General features: G+C 37.0%; 1 protein-coding gene across 1 annotated transcript in view; it reads right to left on the reverse strand.

Moving 5' to 3' along the window:
• atos (atos homolog atossa) overlaps positions 1 to 18606 on the reverse strand; it is a 370092-nt gene that overhangs the window by 174781 nt on the left and 176705 nt on the right. Inside the window, exons 2-3 of the mRNA XM_090369459.1 lie at positions 17721 to 17896; positions 5966 to 6159 (exon numbers count right to left, since the gene is read on the reverse strand). Coding sequence (XP_090225585.1) covers positions 5966 to 6159; positions 17721 to 17896 — 370 coding nt within the window. The remainder of the gene's footprint in view (positions 1 to 5965; positions 6160 to 17720; positions 17897 to 18606) is intronic.

Consider the following 18606-nt stretch of genomic DNA (forward strand, 5'->3'; position numbering starts at 1 on the left):
GTGCATTCATTAAATTATAATGCTGGTGACCAAACCATACGCAACATTGTAAAAAATAAAGGGAAGCTATATAGATTTAAAATCGACATCGTAAAAAAATAAAGGGAAGCATCGTATTGGACACGCAAGTATTACGTGGTAAGGTTTTTCGTTTTTTTATCTATCGCCATACTTTTTACGTAGGTTGCTGAACATTTTTCGATACAGTAAGTCCTCGACTTACGTTATTTATATTTTTTTTATATGACTAAATATTTCAGTGAAGAGGACACACACACTTCACTATAATACTGTAACTTAAAAATCCACAGAATTTCACCTATCCGTATTATCGCAAATGCAATAAAATTGAGTTTACTCCCGTTTATAATGAATTGCAGTAACAGAAAAGCCCAGTAACCTGGAAAGTGCAAATCGTTTTATGGTAGTCTTCTTCAAGAGGAGTGTTTCCATTTACAATGGATTTCATCAGCCTACAGGCGCCTCCGTAGCCAGGTGGGAAGGAGCAGCAGTGAGTAGCACACGCTTCTTGATTAGACCGGGGTTCGAGCCCGTCACCACCAAATACGAAGGATGCGGAAAGGTCAGGAATGACCACTGCATGTTCACGGAGCAATATGGCCTTAGTTGCTAATGCTCCTAAAAACCAAAAATAACAATAACAATATCAGCCTACAAGTTATTTTTGGTAGGAATTTTTTCCCACCATAAAGTGCAATTCAGATGTCTTGGTTGGTTAAGCCTCGGGCTGTCATGCACTCCCGTACTCCATCCATCCATGTCCTCCTAGGTCTTCCTCTTCTTCTTCCAGGAGGTATCCATTCCAGGATACCCTTTGGATGGTAGAGACCATCTTGGTGGCCAAACGTTCCTTAATGTTCTCTGTTTGTTCTACCATCCCACTCACACAGAAAGCAAGGCATTTTTGTGTAATTCAAGTTCTTGGCCAAGTAGCAGACCAATAACTTAATCTCCACACACTAGCCAACCATGATCCTTGTCCTGAATCTTTTCCAAAAGAAGCTTAACTCTTTTGTAGTTTTAAGCAAGCTGAATGGGTTACAGGAATGGATGCCTACTGTCAGGACAAAAAGGCTGTTCTGTGAAGCATGCAGTGCGTCCAGATAACTTCGGGTGCTTTCTTTTTAACTAATGCTTGAAGACCAGCCTTTTTGTCCTGACATTGACTGTGCTCCGTCAGTACAGAGTCCAATGCAGTTATCCCACTTTATGCCGTTCTCATCAATAAAAGTATCAATTATATTAAAAATTTCATTGGATGTGGCCTTTCCAGGAATGGGGTTGCAAAATAATATATCTTCCATTATATTATTTTCTGCAACATATCGAACATATGCAATTAAATGAGCATCTTTAGCTACATCAGTTGCCTCATCTGCTTGTATGGTGAATTTCGAAGTACGCAGTCGAGAAACTAATTGATCGCAAAGATCTTCAGATATATCATCGATTCTTCTGCCAACTGTATTATCAGCAAGCGGTATTTGTCACAACTGGTTCACATATGATTCGCCGAACATTATTTTAATCATATCAATAGCTGCTGGCAAAACTAGAGTTTCTCCTATTGTGTGTAGTTTTTTACATTTTGCGAATCTGTAAGAAACTTGGTACGACGCTAGCAATGCATTTGATGGAACAGAAACTATTTTTTTGAACGTTTGCTTTTGTTAATTAATAAACTCATCTAATTTTCCTTTAAAAAATTCTGTGGGCTTACCAACGTATTCAGAATGCATAGTTTTAAGGTGCCATTTTAATTTGCCTGGTCTCATACTATCCGCAGCCAAAACTTTCGTACAAAACAAACACATTTGTTTTTCCAAGCCATCTATAATAACACTTGTGAATCCTAATGATAAATAGGATGAATCGTATTTTCTTGTCTTGGGAGTTCTACCTCCTTGTTCACTGTTGCTTGTATTCCAACTACCTTTACTTGTATCAGCATCAGTATCTTCATTATTAGTGGATTTTCTCTTGTAACCAGTCAAAAATTTATCCATTCATCTAAAAATATTAGGATTAAATTTATATTCTTAAAAAATACAACTTCTAAATTACAAATGATTATTATCAGTAAGTAATCATGCCAAAAACAATAAAAAACACAATCGCACACTGCTGAAACCATATTTTCAACCATTCATCTAATGCTATACTATGCAATCTACCTATATATGTCATACATAGTACGGACTAAATTATATATATTACATCATATCAATCATAATTCATCAATCCATTTCAGCAAAATATAATATTTTTTTTCCAAATAAATGTTTATCTCATGTTTATATTGAAGTTAGAGTGAGATAGGTAGCGGTAAATGCTTTAAAAAATAGCTTATAAAATTAAATGTTACGTTATGAAAGTTTATTTATATTTTTTTATTTATATATGTTATGTTATGAAATTTACATTTCTGTTAAACTTTTCGCGCCTCCTTTTGCACTAGTCCGCGCCTCCCCAGGGAGGTGCACCTCGAGTTTGGAAATCACTGGCTTACAGTCTGTTGGTTAGAAGAAAATAAAATACCAAAAAATAAATAAAATATTTATTACTCCAGGAATATTGTTGAAATAGTAGCAGTAGTAGTGGCATGTGATGTAGCAAGAAAGCAAGTGTATGAGCTTATGCAGCATCAGCCAAAAAAAAAAAAAAAAACACACCATTCACCCCAAATGCCTGTTCAGTTCCTCCTTAAATTTATTTAACCTATCAACTTCCACAACGACAAATGGAAGTTTGTTCCAGCAATTAACCACGCGCTGGCTAAAGGCAAATTTCCGCACATCTATTCTACATCTGTCTTTTCTTAATTTGAATTTATGCTCCCTTAGGTTCATAATCTGAACAAATGGAAGGATCCCATCAGAATTCAGCGTGCTCAACCCATTCAAGGCCTTATACACCTCAATCAGATCATCGTGCAGGTGCCTAGCTCCAGCCACTGCAATTCGCAGAACTTAAGCCTCTCTTGGTAAGAGGATCCCTTCATTCCCATCACAAATCTTGTTGCCCTTCTCTGTACATGCTCAAGCAAATCTACATCCTTCCATCCTTTCTAAAATGAGGCCTTCAGACCTGTACACAGTACTCAAGGCATGGGCCTGACCATTGCCTCATACAGAGGGACAATCACCTCCTTTTCCCTGTTAGCAAAATTCCTATATATCATTGACAAAACCCCATTACCTGCCCTCGCAGCCTGTCTGCATTGCTCAGAAAACTTCATATCTGACTGCACAATTACTCCCAGGTCTTTTTCATTTTCTACCACCCTAGGTGTAGTACCACACAGTTGGTACGTTTCTCTGGGGTTAATTCTACCCATATGCAGTACTTTGCATTTGTCAAAGTTAAACTTCAGTTGCCACTTCTTAGCCCATCTGCCCAAATTTTCTAGATCCTGTTGCAGTAGCACACTGCCATTACTGTCATTAACAACACCCTGCAAACCTTTGTATCATCTTCAAACTTCGACACTAAGCCTGATATACCTTCATCAATATCATTGATAAATATACAAAACAGTGGACCCAACACCGAACCCTGTGGGACTCCACTAATAACATTAGTCCACGAAGAGCAGCACCCATTGATTACCACCCTCTGTCTTCTCCCACTCAACCATCCTTTTATCCATTGTAGCAACTTACCCTTAATACCATTCTGCTCCAATTTGTACAATAGTCTTCCATGCGCAACAGTGTCAAAATCTTTCCTGAAATCCACATATATGATATCAATATTATTTTTTGCATCCAGTTCCTTTGTAACCACATCATAATATCCTATCAAATTTGTCAGACAAGACTTTCCCTTAACAAACCCATGCTGTGTCTGAATTATTGCTTCAGTCTTGTCTAGATGATCCTGCAATGCATCTTTAACCAGTGACTCCATTATTTTACCCAGAACAGAAGTTAAACTAACTGGTCTGTAATTATTCGTGTCACCCTTCATTATTTTACCAGCAATATATCCCCAAAATGTATCCCCTTTGTGAATTGGGGATACATTTGCACATTTCCAGTCCATGGGGACCTCCCCTGAGTCCAAGGATGCTCTCATAATTATGGCTAAGGGTTTTCTTAGTTGCTTTTCCGCCTCCTTTAATATAACTGGATAGATCCCATCCACCCCAGGTGCCTTATGTTTAACTTCAACAATTTCTCCTCCACTTTGCTCTCAGTTATTACAAAATCATTAAGCACCCTGCTACAATTTGATAACCTTCTGCCATTTTCAAACCTTAATAACTCCTCATGTGAGGAAGAAATGAGGAAGATTGTAGATGCAAAATACTCATTCAGTTTGTTTGCTATCTGAGTAGGATCATCAACAGTCGAACCATCAATATCAAGTGGACCAATCAGATTCATCCCCTTCCTTTTAGAGTTTACACAGGTAAAGAAATCCTTGCTGTTTTTCTTAGCATCCTTTGCCAAAGATTTCTTGTAATCTGCCTTCACCTGCCTAACCTCCTTTGTGACCTGATTACAGACTAGCTTATATCTGCCATAGGCTTCTGTATCGCTGAGATATACATCACTGAGCCTAAAAAAAAATGGTTCCCCATTTTTTTTAGGCTCAGAAAAATGATGTCTCTATCATGAAAAGACTGTTCCTGGGTCCAGCAGATACTTGGATTTTAGCCTCGACTCTGAAAGCTCTGCAGACCCTTTCGGTAGATTTAAATCTCTCAGGAGATCATCAAGCTAACTTTGTGTAAACAGCTGTGGTCCAGAGTTGTGATTTTTCTTCACCACATTAATCTATATCATCCTCTAAATTGCAAATGTTAGATTCTGGATCTGAGAGCATATGCTGAAGAACAACTGGTTGAGCTGGTACTGGTAGTTGAGGTCCACGGAGTACTGGCCTTATAGCTGAAGTAACACTGTTGAGGTACCACAATGCTCTGCTTGTTCTTTGTGTTATAACCTGCAGAAATTAGGGAAAAAAAGTAGCGGTCATTAGTATGATCCTAAGGTTCCCTCCACACCACAGAAATGTCAAATGTCTTGGCTTTCTTTTTACCATTCTCACAACTGCAAGCCTCCAAGCATGTATGGAACTTCACGGGAGGGGGGGGGGGCAACTTTTATCTTGGTCATGTAATTTCATTCCAAAATATGTAGCATATACATTTTGCATAATTGTTATATTCTGCCTTTTTTTCACCACAGCATAATTTCCACAAATATAACAAAATATGTTTAGATCATTTACACAACCACGGGTTGCCATTGTCAAACACACAAAATATGAAAATCACATTAGAAGCAGATACTCGTTAGCATCACAGCACCAGCAAACAATTGAATGAGGAAGAAACACTTTGCAGGTTTATAAATAAAGCCGGCTTGCAGGGCTCGATATGTCTAAATACATCTGGGGATGTCTACACCTGTTGGTGTAGACAAAGGAAGTAGTACAAGCATAATCTGTAATACCTCATAATCTTTTGCATTTTAATTCTACAAATTCTTCATCTCTGTGACATCATAGCTAAATCCTGATGGTCCAGCCCTCCCTTTGCCTCCCACTTTTGGCATGGCAGAATGCCCAGTTATGTGTTATATTAAATACAATAGCAAGAAAAATCACATACCCTACAACCTTAACTACCAAATAAAGGGTACAAATTTGAAGTTCCAAATGCCTATTTAGTTTCCCCCCACCTCAAAGCCTTTTATAATTCTTATAAAACCATTTTTTTGCACATTCAACTCTCATAAATATCTTATATAAAAATGTACTCATCATCCTTTTAGATACTGTTTCAACAAAACTAAATGCAAGGATAAACACTAGAAAGATATAATAAAAACACCAAACCAAGAAAAATAACTACCATATGAGTACTCTTATTTCTGGGGAAGTAAAATGAGAAAAAATAAGTTAACGTTCTCACTTATATCTGTTTGTCAATTACCTTCTCGGCAACATATGAACAGTCCACTGTTCCAATAATGTATATGACATTTCAGGTACTGATGATGTATCAACATTCTGAGTGCCTGAGGAAGACATACAGCAATCTGGATACAGAAGGACTTCTATTGACATTGGAATTCCATTTTTCCATAGGAGCAGCATATGTTTTTGAATAGTTTCATATTTTTGACACTGAAAGCATAAAAAAAAAAAAAAAAAACTTAAATAGAATCAACTCGCAAATAATAAAAAATAAATTATTTCAATTTAAAACAATATTATAATTTTAACAGATTCACTAAATCGAAATTGCTTTACATGCCACATAAAGAAAATTTAATACATTCATAAAAATCAGTAAAGAAAAAAAAAAAAGCTCTGAGTGTCACCATATACTAAACTAAATGCAATGTGATAAAGGTATTAACACTTATGCTATGGACCAAATATTTTATTGCTGTCTGCTAATAAATGCAGTTATGAAAGTTCACTTTTTTATTATTATATTTATTTATGTGTTTGTTTGTTATCTTTTATTTAGACACTAGTCACTACAGTGGATTCAGTATTATACTGATTTATTATTTTCCCCTTTAATTTGTTCACATTTAAGTTCTATCCTGATAAAATAATATATATCTGAAATTTGAACACATGATTTTTAGGCTCATTAGCATATACACATAATCCATCAATCTTCCATCTGAATGTAACAACTCTGCACCCTGTGGCTGGATTTTCATAGAAAGATTTGTCTGATAGCTTTACTCTACAACAGGATGTCAACACATATGTTCACAGGCTAAAGAGAGTGTACTTAGGGACTAGCAGGCTAGAAGAGTGAAAAAGGTATAGCATTACAGAAAGATTTTTTTTTTTTTTTTTTTTTGTCTCAGACAGGTTTTAAATTCTAATACAGTGGAACCATCTGTTGATATTATCATCAGCAAATTCTAAATGGGAAGCATTCAAGGAATTAATCATACTTTTTCATACCAATGAAGAAATACTCTTCAAGGTGTAGGCCTAAATGGATATCAGATGAGCTGATGAAATTTGTAACAGAGAAAAAAAAGTGCATGGGATGCATATAAATTATTGGGCAACACAGAAGCCTATGGTACATAAAAACTAGTCTCTAATCAAGTCAAAAAGGGGGGGTCAGGCAAGCAAAGGCAGATTATGAGAAACCTTTGATGAAGGATGCAAAGAAAAACAGCAAAAGCTTCTTTACTTATGTAAACACTAGAAAGAGGGGGATGAATCAAATTTGTCCACTTAACATTGATAGTTTGACCTTGATAATCATGCTCAGGTTGCTGACACTCTGCATGGGAATTTTGCATTGACATTCACATATAAAGAATATTTTAGGGAAGGGGATGCCAGCTTATCAAATGCCAGCTCTAAGAGGGAGCTAAATGATTTTGTAATAAAACTTTTTTTTTTTTTTTTGATGAAAACCCCAAACACAAGAGGTATTAGAACCTATATTACTTAGTACCATGCTTGGGTTGTTGGATGAGAAGACAAGAAGATATTGACCTTAAATGAACCTCTATAGACTAATTTTCAGGAAATATGTATGAAGAAAGGTTGTTCCAGAAAACGGCAGTTGAATGAATAAACGAGGTAGACAAAAAGTTCGTTCTGTGAGTTTGAAGTTGGTTTATTATTTGGTGTTTTTTTAGGAGCATTAGCAACTAAGGCCATATTGCTCCATTAAGCCACATGCGGTGGTCATTCCCTGACCTTTCCGCATCCTCCGTATTTGGTGGTCACGGGCTTGAACCCCGGTCTAATCAAGAAGCGTGTGCTAAGCACTGCTGCTCCTGCTCACCTGGCTACGGAGGCGCCTTTGAAGTTGGACAGTAAATGGTTGTTGGCTGGTGACGGCACATGTTTGGACTATTTTGAAAGGGAATTATAGAAGCTAATTCAAAAGAACAGTGCCCTTCAGTGTACACCTATGAGACAGCGATTGAAGAGACTCCATTAGAGATGAGTCATTAATTAACCTAACTGCCCTCTTCTGAATGGAATCTAGAAGCCTGAGAGAGGTTTTGGGAGCACTGATCCAAATGTGGGAACAATATTCCATGGTAGGGCGGATTTACAATTTGTACAGGGTGAACAGCTGTTTGGAAGAAAAGTAGCGCCAAGAGCAAAAGAGAAAACCAAGTTTTTTAAAAGCAGAGAAAGCAATATTTGCAATGTGCTTGTGCCAAGAGAGATTAGAAGTCAGGGTAATCCCCAAAAGAAACTATTAGCGGTCATTAGTATGTTGGCAAGATATCATCTTGCCTAGAAATTGGAGTGTCAACAAATATAAGCATAGGAGCAGAAGAATCCTTTTTTGCAAGACATAAGACAGAACTGAGTTTTAGAAGGATTGAAATCAATTAAATTGTCTTTGCTCCACTGGAGATTGGCATTTAAGGAATTGGTAGCGGATATTCGAAAAGTTGAAGCTGATTGAGCAGGACAAGGTTTCTCAAACTATAAAGTGGAATGCAATGTGCTATCGTCGGCAAAACTATGGATAGGATTTCCAGTCAATGGAAGAAGGTCATTAATATACAAGAGGAAAAGAGCGGGGGGGAGGGGGGGCTGAAGGACTGAACCTTGGGGACATCAGCATTAGTGAAGAAGTTAGAAGACAGAGAGGGATCTACCATCACCCTCAGTGAGCGGTCAGAAAGAAAACTGGATAACCAATTACAAAAAATAGTTGGCAAACCATAAGATGGAAGCTTGTTTAGAACACCTTTATGCCAAACATGATCGAAAGCCTTTGAGATGTCAAGAGCAACTGCTTGTGTTTCAAACTTTACCATTGAATTTGTCCATAAATGGTTAACATAAGCCAGAATGTCACCAGTGGATCGACACTGACAGAATCCATATTGGCGACCGTTGATCAGACGGAAGGTTTCTAGATAGTTTAAGAGTTGGTGGTTAATTGATTTCTCCATTACTTTAGAAAGAGTAGAAGTAATTGCAATGGGACGATAATTTGATGGGAGGGACTTGTCACCCTTTTTAGGAACTGGCTGGATATGAGCAAATTTCCAAGCAGAAGGAAAAACACCTTTGGAATAAGAAAGTGAAAAAAGGCGGCAAAGAACAGGAGTAAGTTCAGGAGCACAGGTTTTGAGAACAAGTGGAGACATACCATCAGGACCTGGAGCTTTCTTAGCATCGAGATTCGTCAAAATCCTTTTGACGGAAGACCACAGGAGGCATTAAATGGAGAGAGTTGCGAATGGTGGGAGGTGTTTTACCAAGTTCATTAATACATGAGTTGGAAGAAAAATGGAATGCTAGCATATCAGCTTTATCCTTGGCCAAAGTGACAATAGAACCATCTCGTTTTGACAGAGGTGGGAGCAGACATGGGCAAAAGTTGCAGCCAAAGTTGTAATAACTGAGAGAAAAGTGGAAGAGAAATTGTTGTAGTTTAACATAAGAAAGGCACCTGGGGTGGATGGGATCTATCTTGTTATATTAAGGGAGGCAGCAAAGAAGGAAGCAAACCCTTAGCCATAATTATGAGATTCGGGGAAGAAATGTGCAAAGTTATCCCCAATTCACAAAGGGGTAACAAAGGGTGACACAAGTAATTACAGACTTTAGTTTAAATTCTGTTCCAGGAAAAATAATGGAGTCACTGGAAAAAGAAGTAATACAGAATCATATAGACAAAGCCACAATTATACTTCAACAACAGCATGGGTTTGTTAAGAGAAAATGTTGTTCGACCAATTTTATTGGTTACTACAATGAAGTCACAAAGGAACTGGATGCAAAAAATAATTTTGATATCATATACTTCGATTTCAGGAAAGATTTTGATACAGTTGCATATAGAAGACTAGTGTACAAATTGGAGCAGTGTGGCATTAAGGGCAAGTTTCTGCTATGGATAAAGGGATGGGTGAGTGGGAGAAAACAGAGTGGTAATCAATGGACATTTTTCTCCATGGACTAATGTTATTATTGGAGTCCCCCAAGGTTAAGTGTTGGGCCCATTGTTGTTTCTATATTTTATTGATGATACTGATTAAGCCATACCAGGCTTAATGTCCAAGTTTGCAGGTGACACAAAGGTTGGGAGGGTGGCAGTATACTACTGCAACAGGATACTAGAAAAGTTGGGTAGATAGGCTGATAAATGGCAACTGAAGTTTAACACTGATAAATGCAAAGTACAGCATATGGCTGCAGTAACCCCAGAGTAATGTACCAACTGCCTTCTCCTCTCTCTCTGGCAAAATTGCAAAAGCATATGATAGTAGTAGTGGCAAGTGATGCAAGAAAGCAAGCTTATATAGCATCAGCAAAAAAAAAAAAAAAAAAAAAAAAAACACTACATATTTCTCCCATCCATAATTTGTCTAGCTCTTCATTGAATTTATTCAAACCATCCACTTCCACAACAGATGGAAGCCTGTTCCAACAATCAACAGCCTACTGGCTGAAGGCAACCTTCCGTATATCTATTCTACAACTATCCTTCCTCAACTTTAATTTATGCCCTGTGATGCGTTCTCAACCACAGGAAGAATGCCATTCACATTCAGCTTACTCAATCCATTCAAGGCTTTAAACACCTCAATCAGATCTCCCTGTAGATGCCTAGTCTCACTGCAATTTGCAAAACTGAAGCCTTTATAGGTAAGAACATCCTTTTATTCCTCTCACCAATCTGGTTGCACTTTTCTGTACTCATTCCGGCAGATCTATATCCTTCCTAAAGTGACACCTCTAAACCTGTATATGATACTCAAGGTGTGGCCTAACCATGAACTTGAACAAAGGGATAATCACTTCCTTATTCTGCTAGTGAAGTTTCTGTATATCATTGACAAAACCCCAAAACCCCCACATGTCTTTTTCATTTCCCACTAACCTGAGTGTAATACCAAACAGTTGATAAGTTACTCTGGGATTACTGCTACCCATATGCAGTACCTTGCATTTATCAATGTTAAACTTTAACTGCCATTTCTCAGCCCACTAACACAATTTCCCTTGATCTCGTTGCAGTAGCTCACCCTGATTACTGTCATTAACTACCCTGCCAACCTTTGTATCATCTGCAAACTTTGACATTAAGCCTGATACCTTCATCAATATCATTGATAAATATTGAAAACAACAATGGGCCCAACACTGAATCCTGAGGGACTCCACTGGTAACATTAGTCCACAAGGAGCAGTGCCAATTGATTACCATTCTCTGTCTTCTATCACTTAACCATCCCTTTATCCATAGCAGTAACTTGCCCTTAATGCCACATTACTCCAATTTATACAGCAGTCTTTAATATGCAACACTATCTATCAAAAGCCTTCTAAAATCTGAGTATATGATATTGAAACTATTTTTTGCAACCAATTCCTTGGTCACTGCATCATAGTAACCTATCAGATAGGTTAAACCAGACTGCCCCTTAACAAATCCCTGATGTGAATGTAGTATAATTACATTCCTGTCCAGATGGTCCTGCATTACTGATTTAACCAGTGACTTCATTATTTTCCCTGAAACAGACGTTAAGCTAACATGTCTGTAATTACTTATTTCACCTTTTGATCCCCCTTTATGAATTGGGGATATATTTGCACTTCTCTAGCCCATAGGGACATCCCCTGAATCCAAGCACATGCTCATAATTATGGCTAAAGGCTTGCTTAACTCGTTTGCTGCCTCTTTTAATATGATTGGATAGATCTATCCACCAATGGCACCTTTTTTATGTTCAGCTTCAACAGTTCCTCACCCCCCTTTCTTTTTAGTTATCCCAAAGCCATTTAGTTCCCCATTGGAGTTTAATAAACTTCTAGCATCCGCTCCTCTAAAGAATTTCTCATATGGGAATGTAGATGCAATATACCTATTCAGTTGGTCCACAACGTGAGCCAACTGAATAGGTATATTCAGTTGGCTCAAACATCAAGTGGCCCAATGTGATTCAATCCCTTCCTTCTACTTTTAATATAAGCATAGAAGTCTTTGCTGCCTTTCTTTGCATTCTTTATGCACTAGTTACTTCTCAATCTGCCATAGCTTGCCTAACCTCCTTTGTGATTTGTTTACAGATTAATTTATATCTACCATAGGCTTCTGAATCACCTGATAATTGATATGCATCCCATGCACTTTTCTTCTCTGCCACTTGGCTCAATAGTTCATCTAACTTCCATTTAGGTCTAAGCATTGAACAATATTTCATCATTGGAATGTAAAGTCCAGTAGCATCTATGATTACTTCCCCAAATGCTTCCCATTCAGAATTTTCTGTTGGTAATATCAGTTGGTCCCACTGCATATAATTTGAAAACTGTCTGAGACCACAGCAGTCACACTTGTGAAAGCAAAAGCCTTTCCATTTACAATTGACAATAGCTATGTCTTTAATTAAATTTCACATTAGTATACTGTGATGACTGCCACCCAGTGGGTCATTTACCTGAAATGTCTTAATACATGTAGAATAATTGGTGTAAAAAAGTTAAGAGTATTGCTTTCTTTTATTGCCTCTCTAAACATGCTGCTGTAGGAAACAGTCTTCCAAGAAATACATAAAAGTCTTGCTAGTCTGTGAGTGAACATTTTACCCCAGGGACTCGCATCTGATGAGTAAGGGCTTAGCACACCCAGAGTCCTGAGCTGGATATCATCGTTCTTCTCTTTCTTGGTGATTCCCTTCTACTTCTCTCTCTCTCTCTCTCTCTCTCTCTCTCTCTCTCTCTCTCTCTCTCTCTCTCTCTCTCTCTCTCTCTCTCTCTCTCTCAGGGTAACAGAGAAATTTTTTTTGGCTGGTACAGCATAAGTTGGGGGGATACACAAACATAGATTAACAGTAGCTGCTGGCAGAGCTTAACAAACATTTGGAGCAAGGGATGGGTGAAATAAGGGGTGTTTTTTTTTGGCTGATGCTATATAACTTGCTTTCTTGCAGCATGTGCCTTTGCTAATGCTAAACCTCAGGCTTCCTTGCAGCATATGGCTGATAATAATAATAACCCACAAATTCCAGTCCACATATGGAAAGTTAAAATACCCCATTACTAGATGTTCTGATTTTCTGGTCCACTCTATTTTCCTGTATAGATGTTTGGTATACTCACCAGAGTCATTAGGTTTATAACATTAATTCTCTCGAATTTTGTTTTTCCCAGTGCTATTATCACACCAAACTAACTCAACGTTGCACTCACCACCCAAGTCAACTGGGTGCACTGCCTTAGATTTAATGTTTTTCTTAACTAAAAGTATAACCCGTCCACCTCTCCTATCCTGCCTGTATACATTGTACTCTCCATATTCAAATTCAGCATCACTATGTCTGAGTGACACCATGTTTCTGCTAGTTTTACAATGTCTGCATCTGATAACTTAATCAGTACTTCAAATTTATTTACAATGCTCCTAGCATTAGCATACATGCAACTATACATACTGTTAATCTTTGTTACCCTTACACAGCCCATATATTCACTTGTCCCATGATGACCCACAGCAAGGCTTGAAATCCCCGACACCATGCATTCCGGGCTACTTCATTTTACAATATCAGCAGTACAAGAATCACCTTTACGTCTGCCTGTGGCTCTGGCTAATCTATTAGTCTGTGTATCCCACTGCTCCAAGCTAGCAGTTTTCTGACCCACCTATCACCCACAATAGTATCAGCAGATATTCTTGCATCCCATCGATTTAAGTGTATCCCATCACTGTAAAAACAGTCTTTCCTGTTAACAAGCACAGACCATGCTGAAAAAAAATTTTACTCCACAAGCCTTGCACATTCTCTCCAGGACTGAACTGATTCAAAAAGCTATCTACATGTGCTCTCTCCTATCATGTCTGGGCACTTTCAAATTCAATCCTAACTCATGACTTTTTCCCAACGTTGCCCTGTACTTATTAAACACAGAGCAACGTTGAGTCTTCAGATCTCCTATTCTTAATATCATTAGTGCCAATGTGTACAACAATATTACCTCTTGTGCCCTTAAAAGATAATATCTGCTCTACATCATCATCTACTTTTGCCCCTTGCAGACATACCCTGGTTCTACTCCGCCTATCCTTCTTGCATAACATATTTCCCATTTCCCTGACAATAGCCATCTCCTGTGTCCCCCAGTGGATTCTGCCTAGGAGATTGCCACGGTGTTGTCTGATGCACAAGAGTGGGCTCTGGAACTGAAAAGAGCAACTGAGAGCTTGATGGTCCCCCATTTTAATTCCTTTGAAGGTATCTATCTACCCTCCCCTTCAAATTCTCATAAATGCTCATCAAAATGCTGAGTTGGAACCTAATTTCTCCACACTCTTTGCACCGAACACACACACAAACACATCTCCACTGTACCATGTCCTGTTCCAGAAAGATTGGCAAAGATTGCACAGTGTTTCACATTTTGTTAAGGTGTGATTCTTAGGAGAATCGCCCCTTTGGTTCTCCCCAGAGTCACAGTACTCCTGCTACTTTCTGCCAGTTGCTTTGCTGCTATAGTCTGGGGTATGATTTCCATTTGAATACAATTTAATTGATTAACAATGAAAATTAATCAATTTAATTGATTAACTGACAATACTACTTTAAGCTAATAGATTCCTAAATGCAGTGATATGTTTTACACTATCCAGTTTTACATTATACCTTATGCTATCAATTTCAAGAAATATGTTACACTATACCATTATGACTGCGGTTTTAAATTAGTCATATCCTTATTAAAAAGTAAAATTTCTTAGCTAAAAACAAATATATATATATACATATATCATCATCATCAGCCATTTTCAATCCACTGCAGGATGAAGGCCTCTCCAGCAACTTTCCAGTTCCTTCTGTTTTGAGCACTGGTCATCCATTTACTGTTGTTGTTGTTTTTGGTTTTTAGGAGCATTAGCAACTAAGGCCATATTGCTCCGGTGCGGTGGTCATTCCCTGACCTTTCCGCATCCTCCGTATTTGGTAGTGACAGGCTCGAACCCCGGTCTAATCAAGAAGCGTGTGCTACGCACTGCTGCTCCTTCCCACCTGGCTACGGAGGCGCCCATCCATTTACTACCCACAAACTCATGAATTTCATCTATCCATCTCCACCTTTGTCTTCCAGGTTTTCTTCTAGCTCCTCTTGGGTACTATTCTGTTATTTTCTTAGTCCATCTGTCATCATGTCTTCGAGCTATGTCTCCTGCCCAAGACCATTTTAGTTCTTTAGTTTTGATAAGAATGTCCTTTACTTGAGATTGTGGCCTAATCCATGTGTTTCTCGATTTTAATTTAGTATATTTTAATGTATTTTATTGTTCTTAACCCAGTATATTTTAATGTATATTTTATATGTATATTTCATATATTTTAGTTGTAAAGTTAATATAATTTATTGTAAATACAGACAAATATAACTTATTATAAATACATAGTTATCAAGATTCCAGTTTTCGTTTTCTTTGTGTTTTATTTCTACATAAGGTTGGTGAAAAACATTTAAAACTACAATATTTCTCTTCTTATCTAACAGTCTGATTCGACTTCTCTTCCATTCTTTTGGTGAGTGCCCAAGTTTCACTTCTATAAGTCATGGTGGGGAGTATACATTGGTTCATTATTTTACGTTTCAGACAAACTGGGATATTGCTCTTCAGTATGTGACTATATTTCCTGAATGCTATCCAACCAAAATTTATTCTTCTCTTGACTTCCAGCCATTTATCATTATTACAGCTAATAACTTGTCCCAGATAAGTATATGACTGCACCTTTTCAATTACTGCTCCTTCAATCTTTATTTCCCTTTCTGTGGCCTACTTGTTCATCATTACTTTTGTTTTAGCCATATTCATCTTTATATATATATGCCTAACAAATGATTAGAACCTTCAAGCTACTTAATTATCACTACTGAACCCTACTATTCCACTGCACTACTAGTTATGTTACAATATTCATGCCAAAACACAATACAATAGTGGTACAAATAATAAGTCACATTTTACAAAATTGCTAGCTTCATTTAAAAATATGCTAACAAACACAAAGACTATCAAACTATTTGTCAAACACAATTATTTGATATGTTAATAAAATCACAAAGACAGTAAAAACTGCCAATAAACTTATCCATTCCACGAGCTGAATATTCTTCTACCATTCACCAGGTATTATAATACAGACTATATATTTATATATATGAATTATTCGCAGTGATGCCATTTAACAAAGAAAAAAAAAAAAAAAAAACTGAAAACAAATAAATTCAATAACATAGCATTATTCTGTCAAACTGAATAACCATATTGTTCTGTCTAGCTTTTTTCATTTTTTATAAGAAATTAAAAAAAAAAAAAAAAAACTACTACTACTTTTATAACATAAGAATACCCTAACCCATTACATGTCAAACTGACAACCCAACCACACTACTTGGGCATAGTAGCAGCAGCATACCAAGTACCGCAAAAATAAAATTATTTTTAGTGGCATCCAAAGTTGTTCTGTTTTTGTTTTTCTGTGATATTCATGATCCCTCTTCTAATCCCTAATCCCTCTTCTCTTCCCAGATATGAGATCACTTGCAATACAGAGTCAGCAAGGCATTTCGCTACACCACTGCACTATTGCCTTTCCTTATCAGTTGTTTTACATTGAAAAATGAACAACACTTGGCAGTGTATTCACTGTGTGTTTTAATTTAAAAACTACACATTCTTCTCAACTGCTGCTTAATGGAGGCAGTAGGGACGTGCTATACTGTTTACCCATCCATAGCTATAATATCAATTACAATGATATTAACAGCCTATAACAAATCAAAAATAACTTGAAAACAACAACTGCAGTATTACTGATCCTCAGAAACAAAAAGTTGGAAATGGTATTGCTTTTTCAGTGTTCAATTAAGACATTGAAAATTAATGCAATTCATAAGACAATTAAAATTAAAGATAAATTATAAGACCAAACACTTAACATCGAAAGCAGCTGGAGATAGAAGGATATAAACTTAAAACAATACATAACATTAAACACTTGGGATCGATAATACAGGCTGATGGATCATTCAAACTGGAGGTTGAGAAGGGAATTAGCAATGGAAGAAAAGTGATCCTTTGGAGTAGGAATATACTCAGTAAGACAAAGAGACTTATCTACCAAACAATAGTTCAGAACATAATGCTCTATGGGGCAGAAACACGAATGGTAAATAAGAGACAATAAGGGGAATTTCTTGCAACAGAAATGGACTACTGGAGAAGAGCAGCAAGAAAATCAAGACTGGAGAAAATAAGAAATGAACAGATTCAACGAATGATGGAACTGAAAACTGATATAATCCAGGTAACTGAAACAAAAAAGCAGAGGTAATAGGGATATACCAGAAGAATGGAGAAGGATAGATTTCCAAAACTGATTATGAACTGGGTGACACTAGGAAGAAGAGAGGACGACCAAGGGAGGTGTGGATGGAGGAGTCGAAAAAGACATGGAAAGATGAGGACTGAGAGAGGAAGATACAGAAAACAGACAACTGTGGCAAAAAAGACTAGAACAATAAAAGTTTTTTTTTTATGCAAGGAAAACCTACTGCATAATGAAAAATTCCTAATGATCATGAATGAAAATTCCACATTAAATTTTAAATAATAATATAATATAGTAATAATCATAAAATTAACATCGTTAACAGCAACATATGCAAGTCATTTGCAATGTTTAAAACCTTACCTCTGGTGAAACAGGATCACACTGGTGTCTATTCTGACCTTGAGGTGGGGGACAGTGGTGACCTTCTCCATAGCCTCTTTCAGTTACACCAGGCACTCGGCCCTCTACTATCAAGGTGCCTAAGTCAATATACAGGTCACATGGATCAAGGTCCTCCTCCACAGATGCATGCATCTCTAAAGAGTAATTATATACATATTATTAATAAAACATTATTAATAAAAATAAATATTTAATACACAAATTAAAATATCATATCTGCCTGTCATATACTCCAATGAAAACATTAGTATCAGTAAAAGCAAAGATATGCAAAATGGCAATCACTAAAAATGAGCAAAAACATGCTTGATATAAATTATACCACTTACATCCAGAAATGCAATTTATTCCTGTGGTTGACAAAATGCAATGAAACAAACTTCCTAATATCTGGTCTATTAGTTTTCCTGGATAGTTTTGTATTTATGCACCCTCGTTTTCACATCACCTCAATGCCCCATCAAATACCTAGCTTCCCAACTAGGTATTTGACAGGTATATGCACATCCCTTTACTATTTTTAGTATTAAGTATTGTCAAATTATGAAGTGAGCTTATGATGCATCAACTAAGAGAGAGAGAGATCAATGTGACCTGTCTTCACAATAGAAGTCTCCTACCTTTGGACCCTTTCATAAAGCTCTTTAGATGCTGCCTCTAGACGAGATCTGATACTCCAAATGAAGTAACCTCCTTATTGGATGCAGAAAAAGCACAATAAATCAGTTAATCACTAATCAAACTTCTTTATTAAATCAGTTAATTACTGATAAAACCACTGTACACTACAGTGTACACTGTAAAGTAAGCTGTGTGTCTGACTATAATGCAAATAAACAAATAG

The sequence above is a fragment of the Mastigoproctus giganteus genome, chromosome 3 (assembly GCF_048544385.1).
Source record: "Mastigoproctus giganteus isolate SK-2022 chromosome 3, ASM4854438v1, whole genome shotgun sequence".
In the NCBI taxonomy this organism is placed as follows: domain Eukaryota; kingdom Metazoa; phylum Arthropoda; class Arachnida; order Uropygi; family Thelyphonidae; genus Mastigoproctus; species Mastigoproctus giganteus.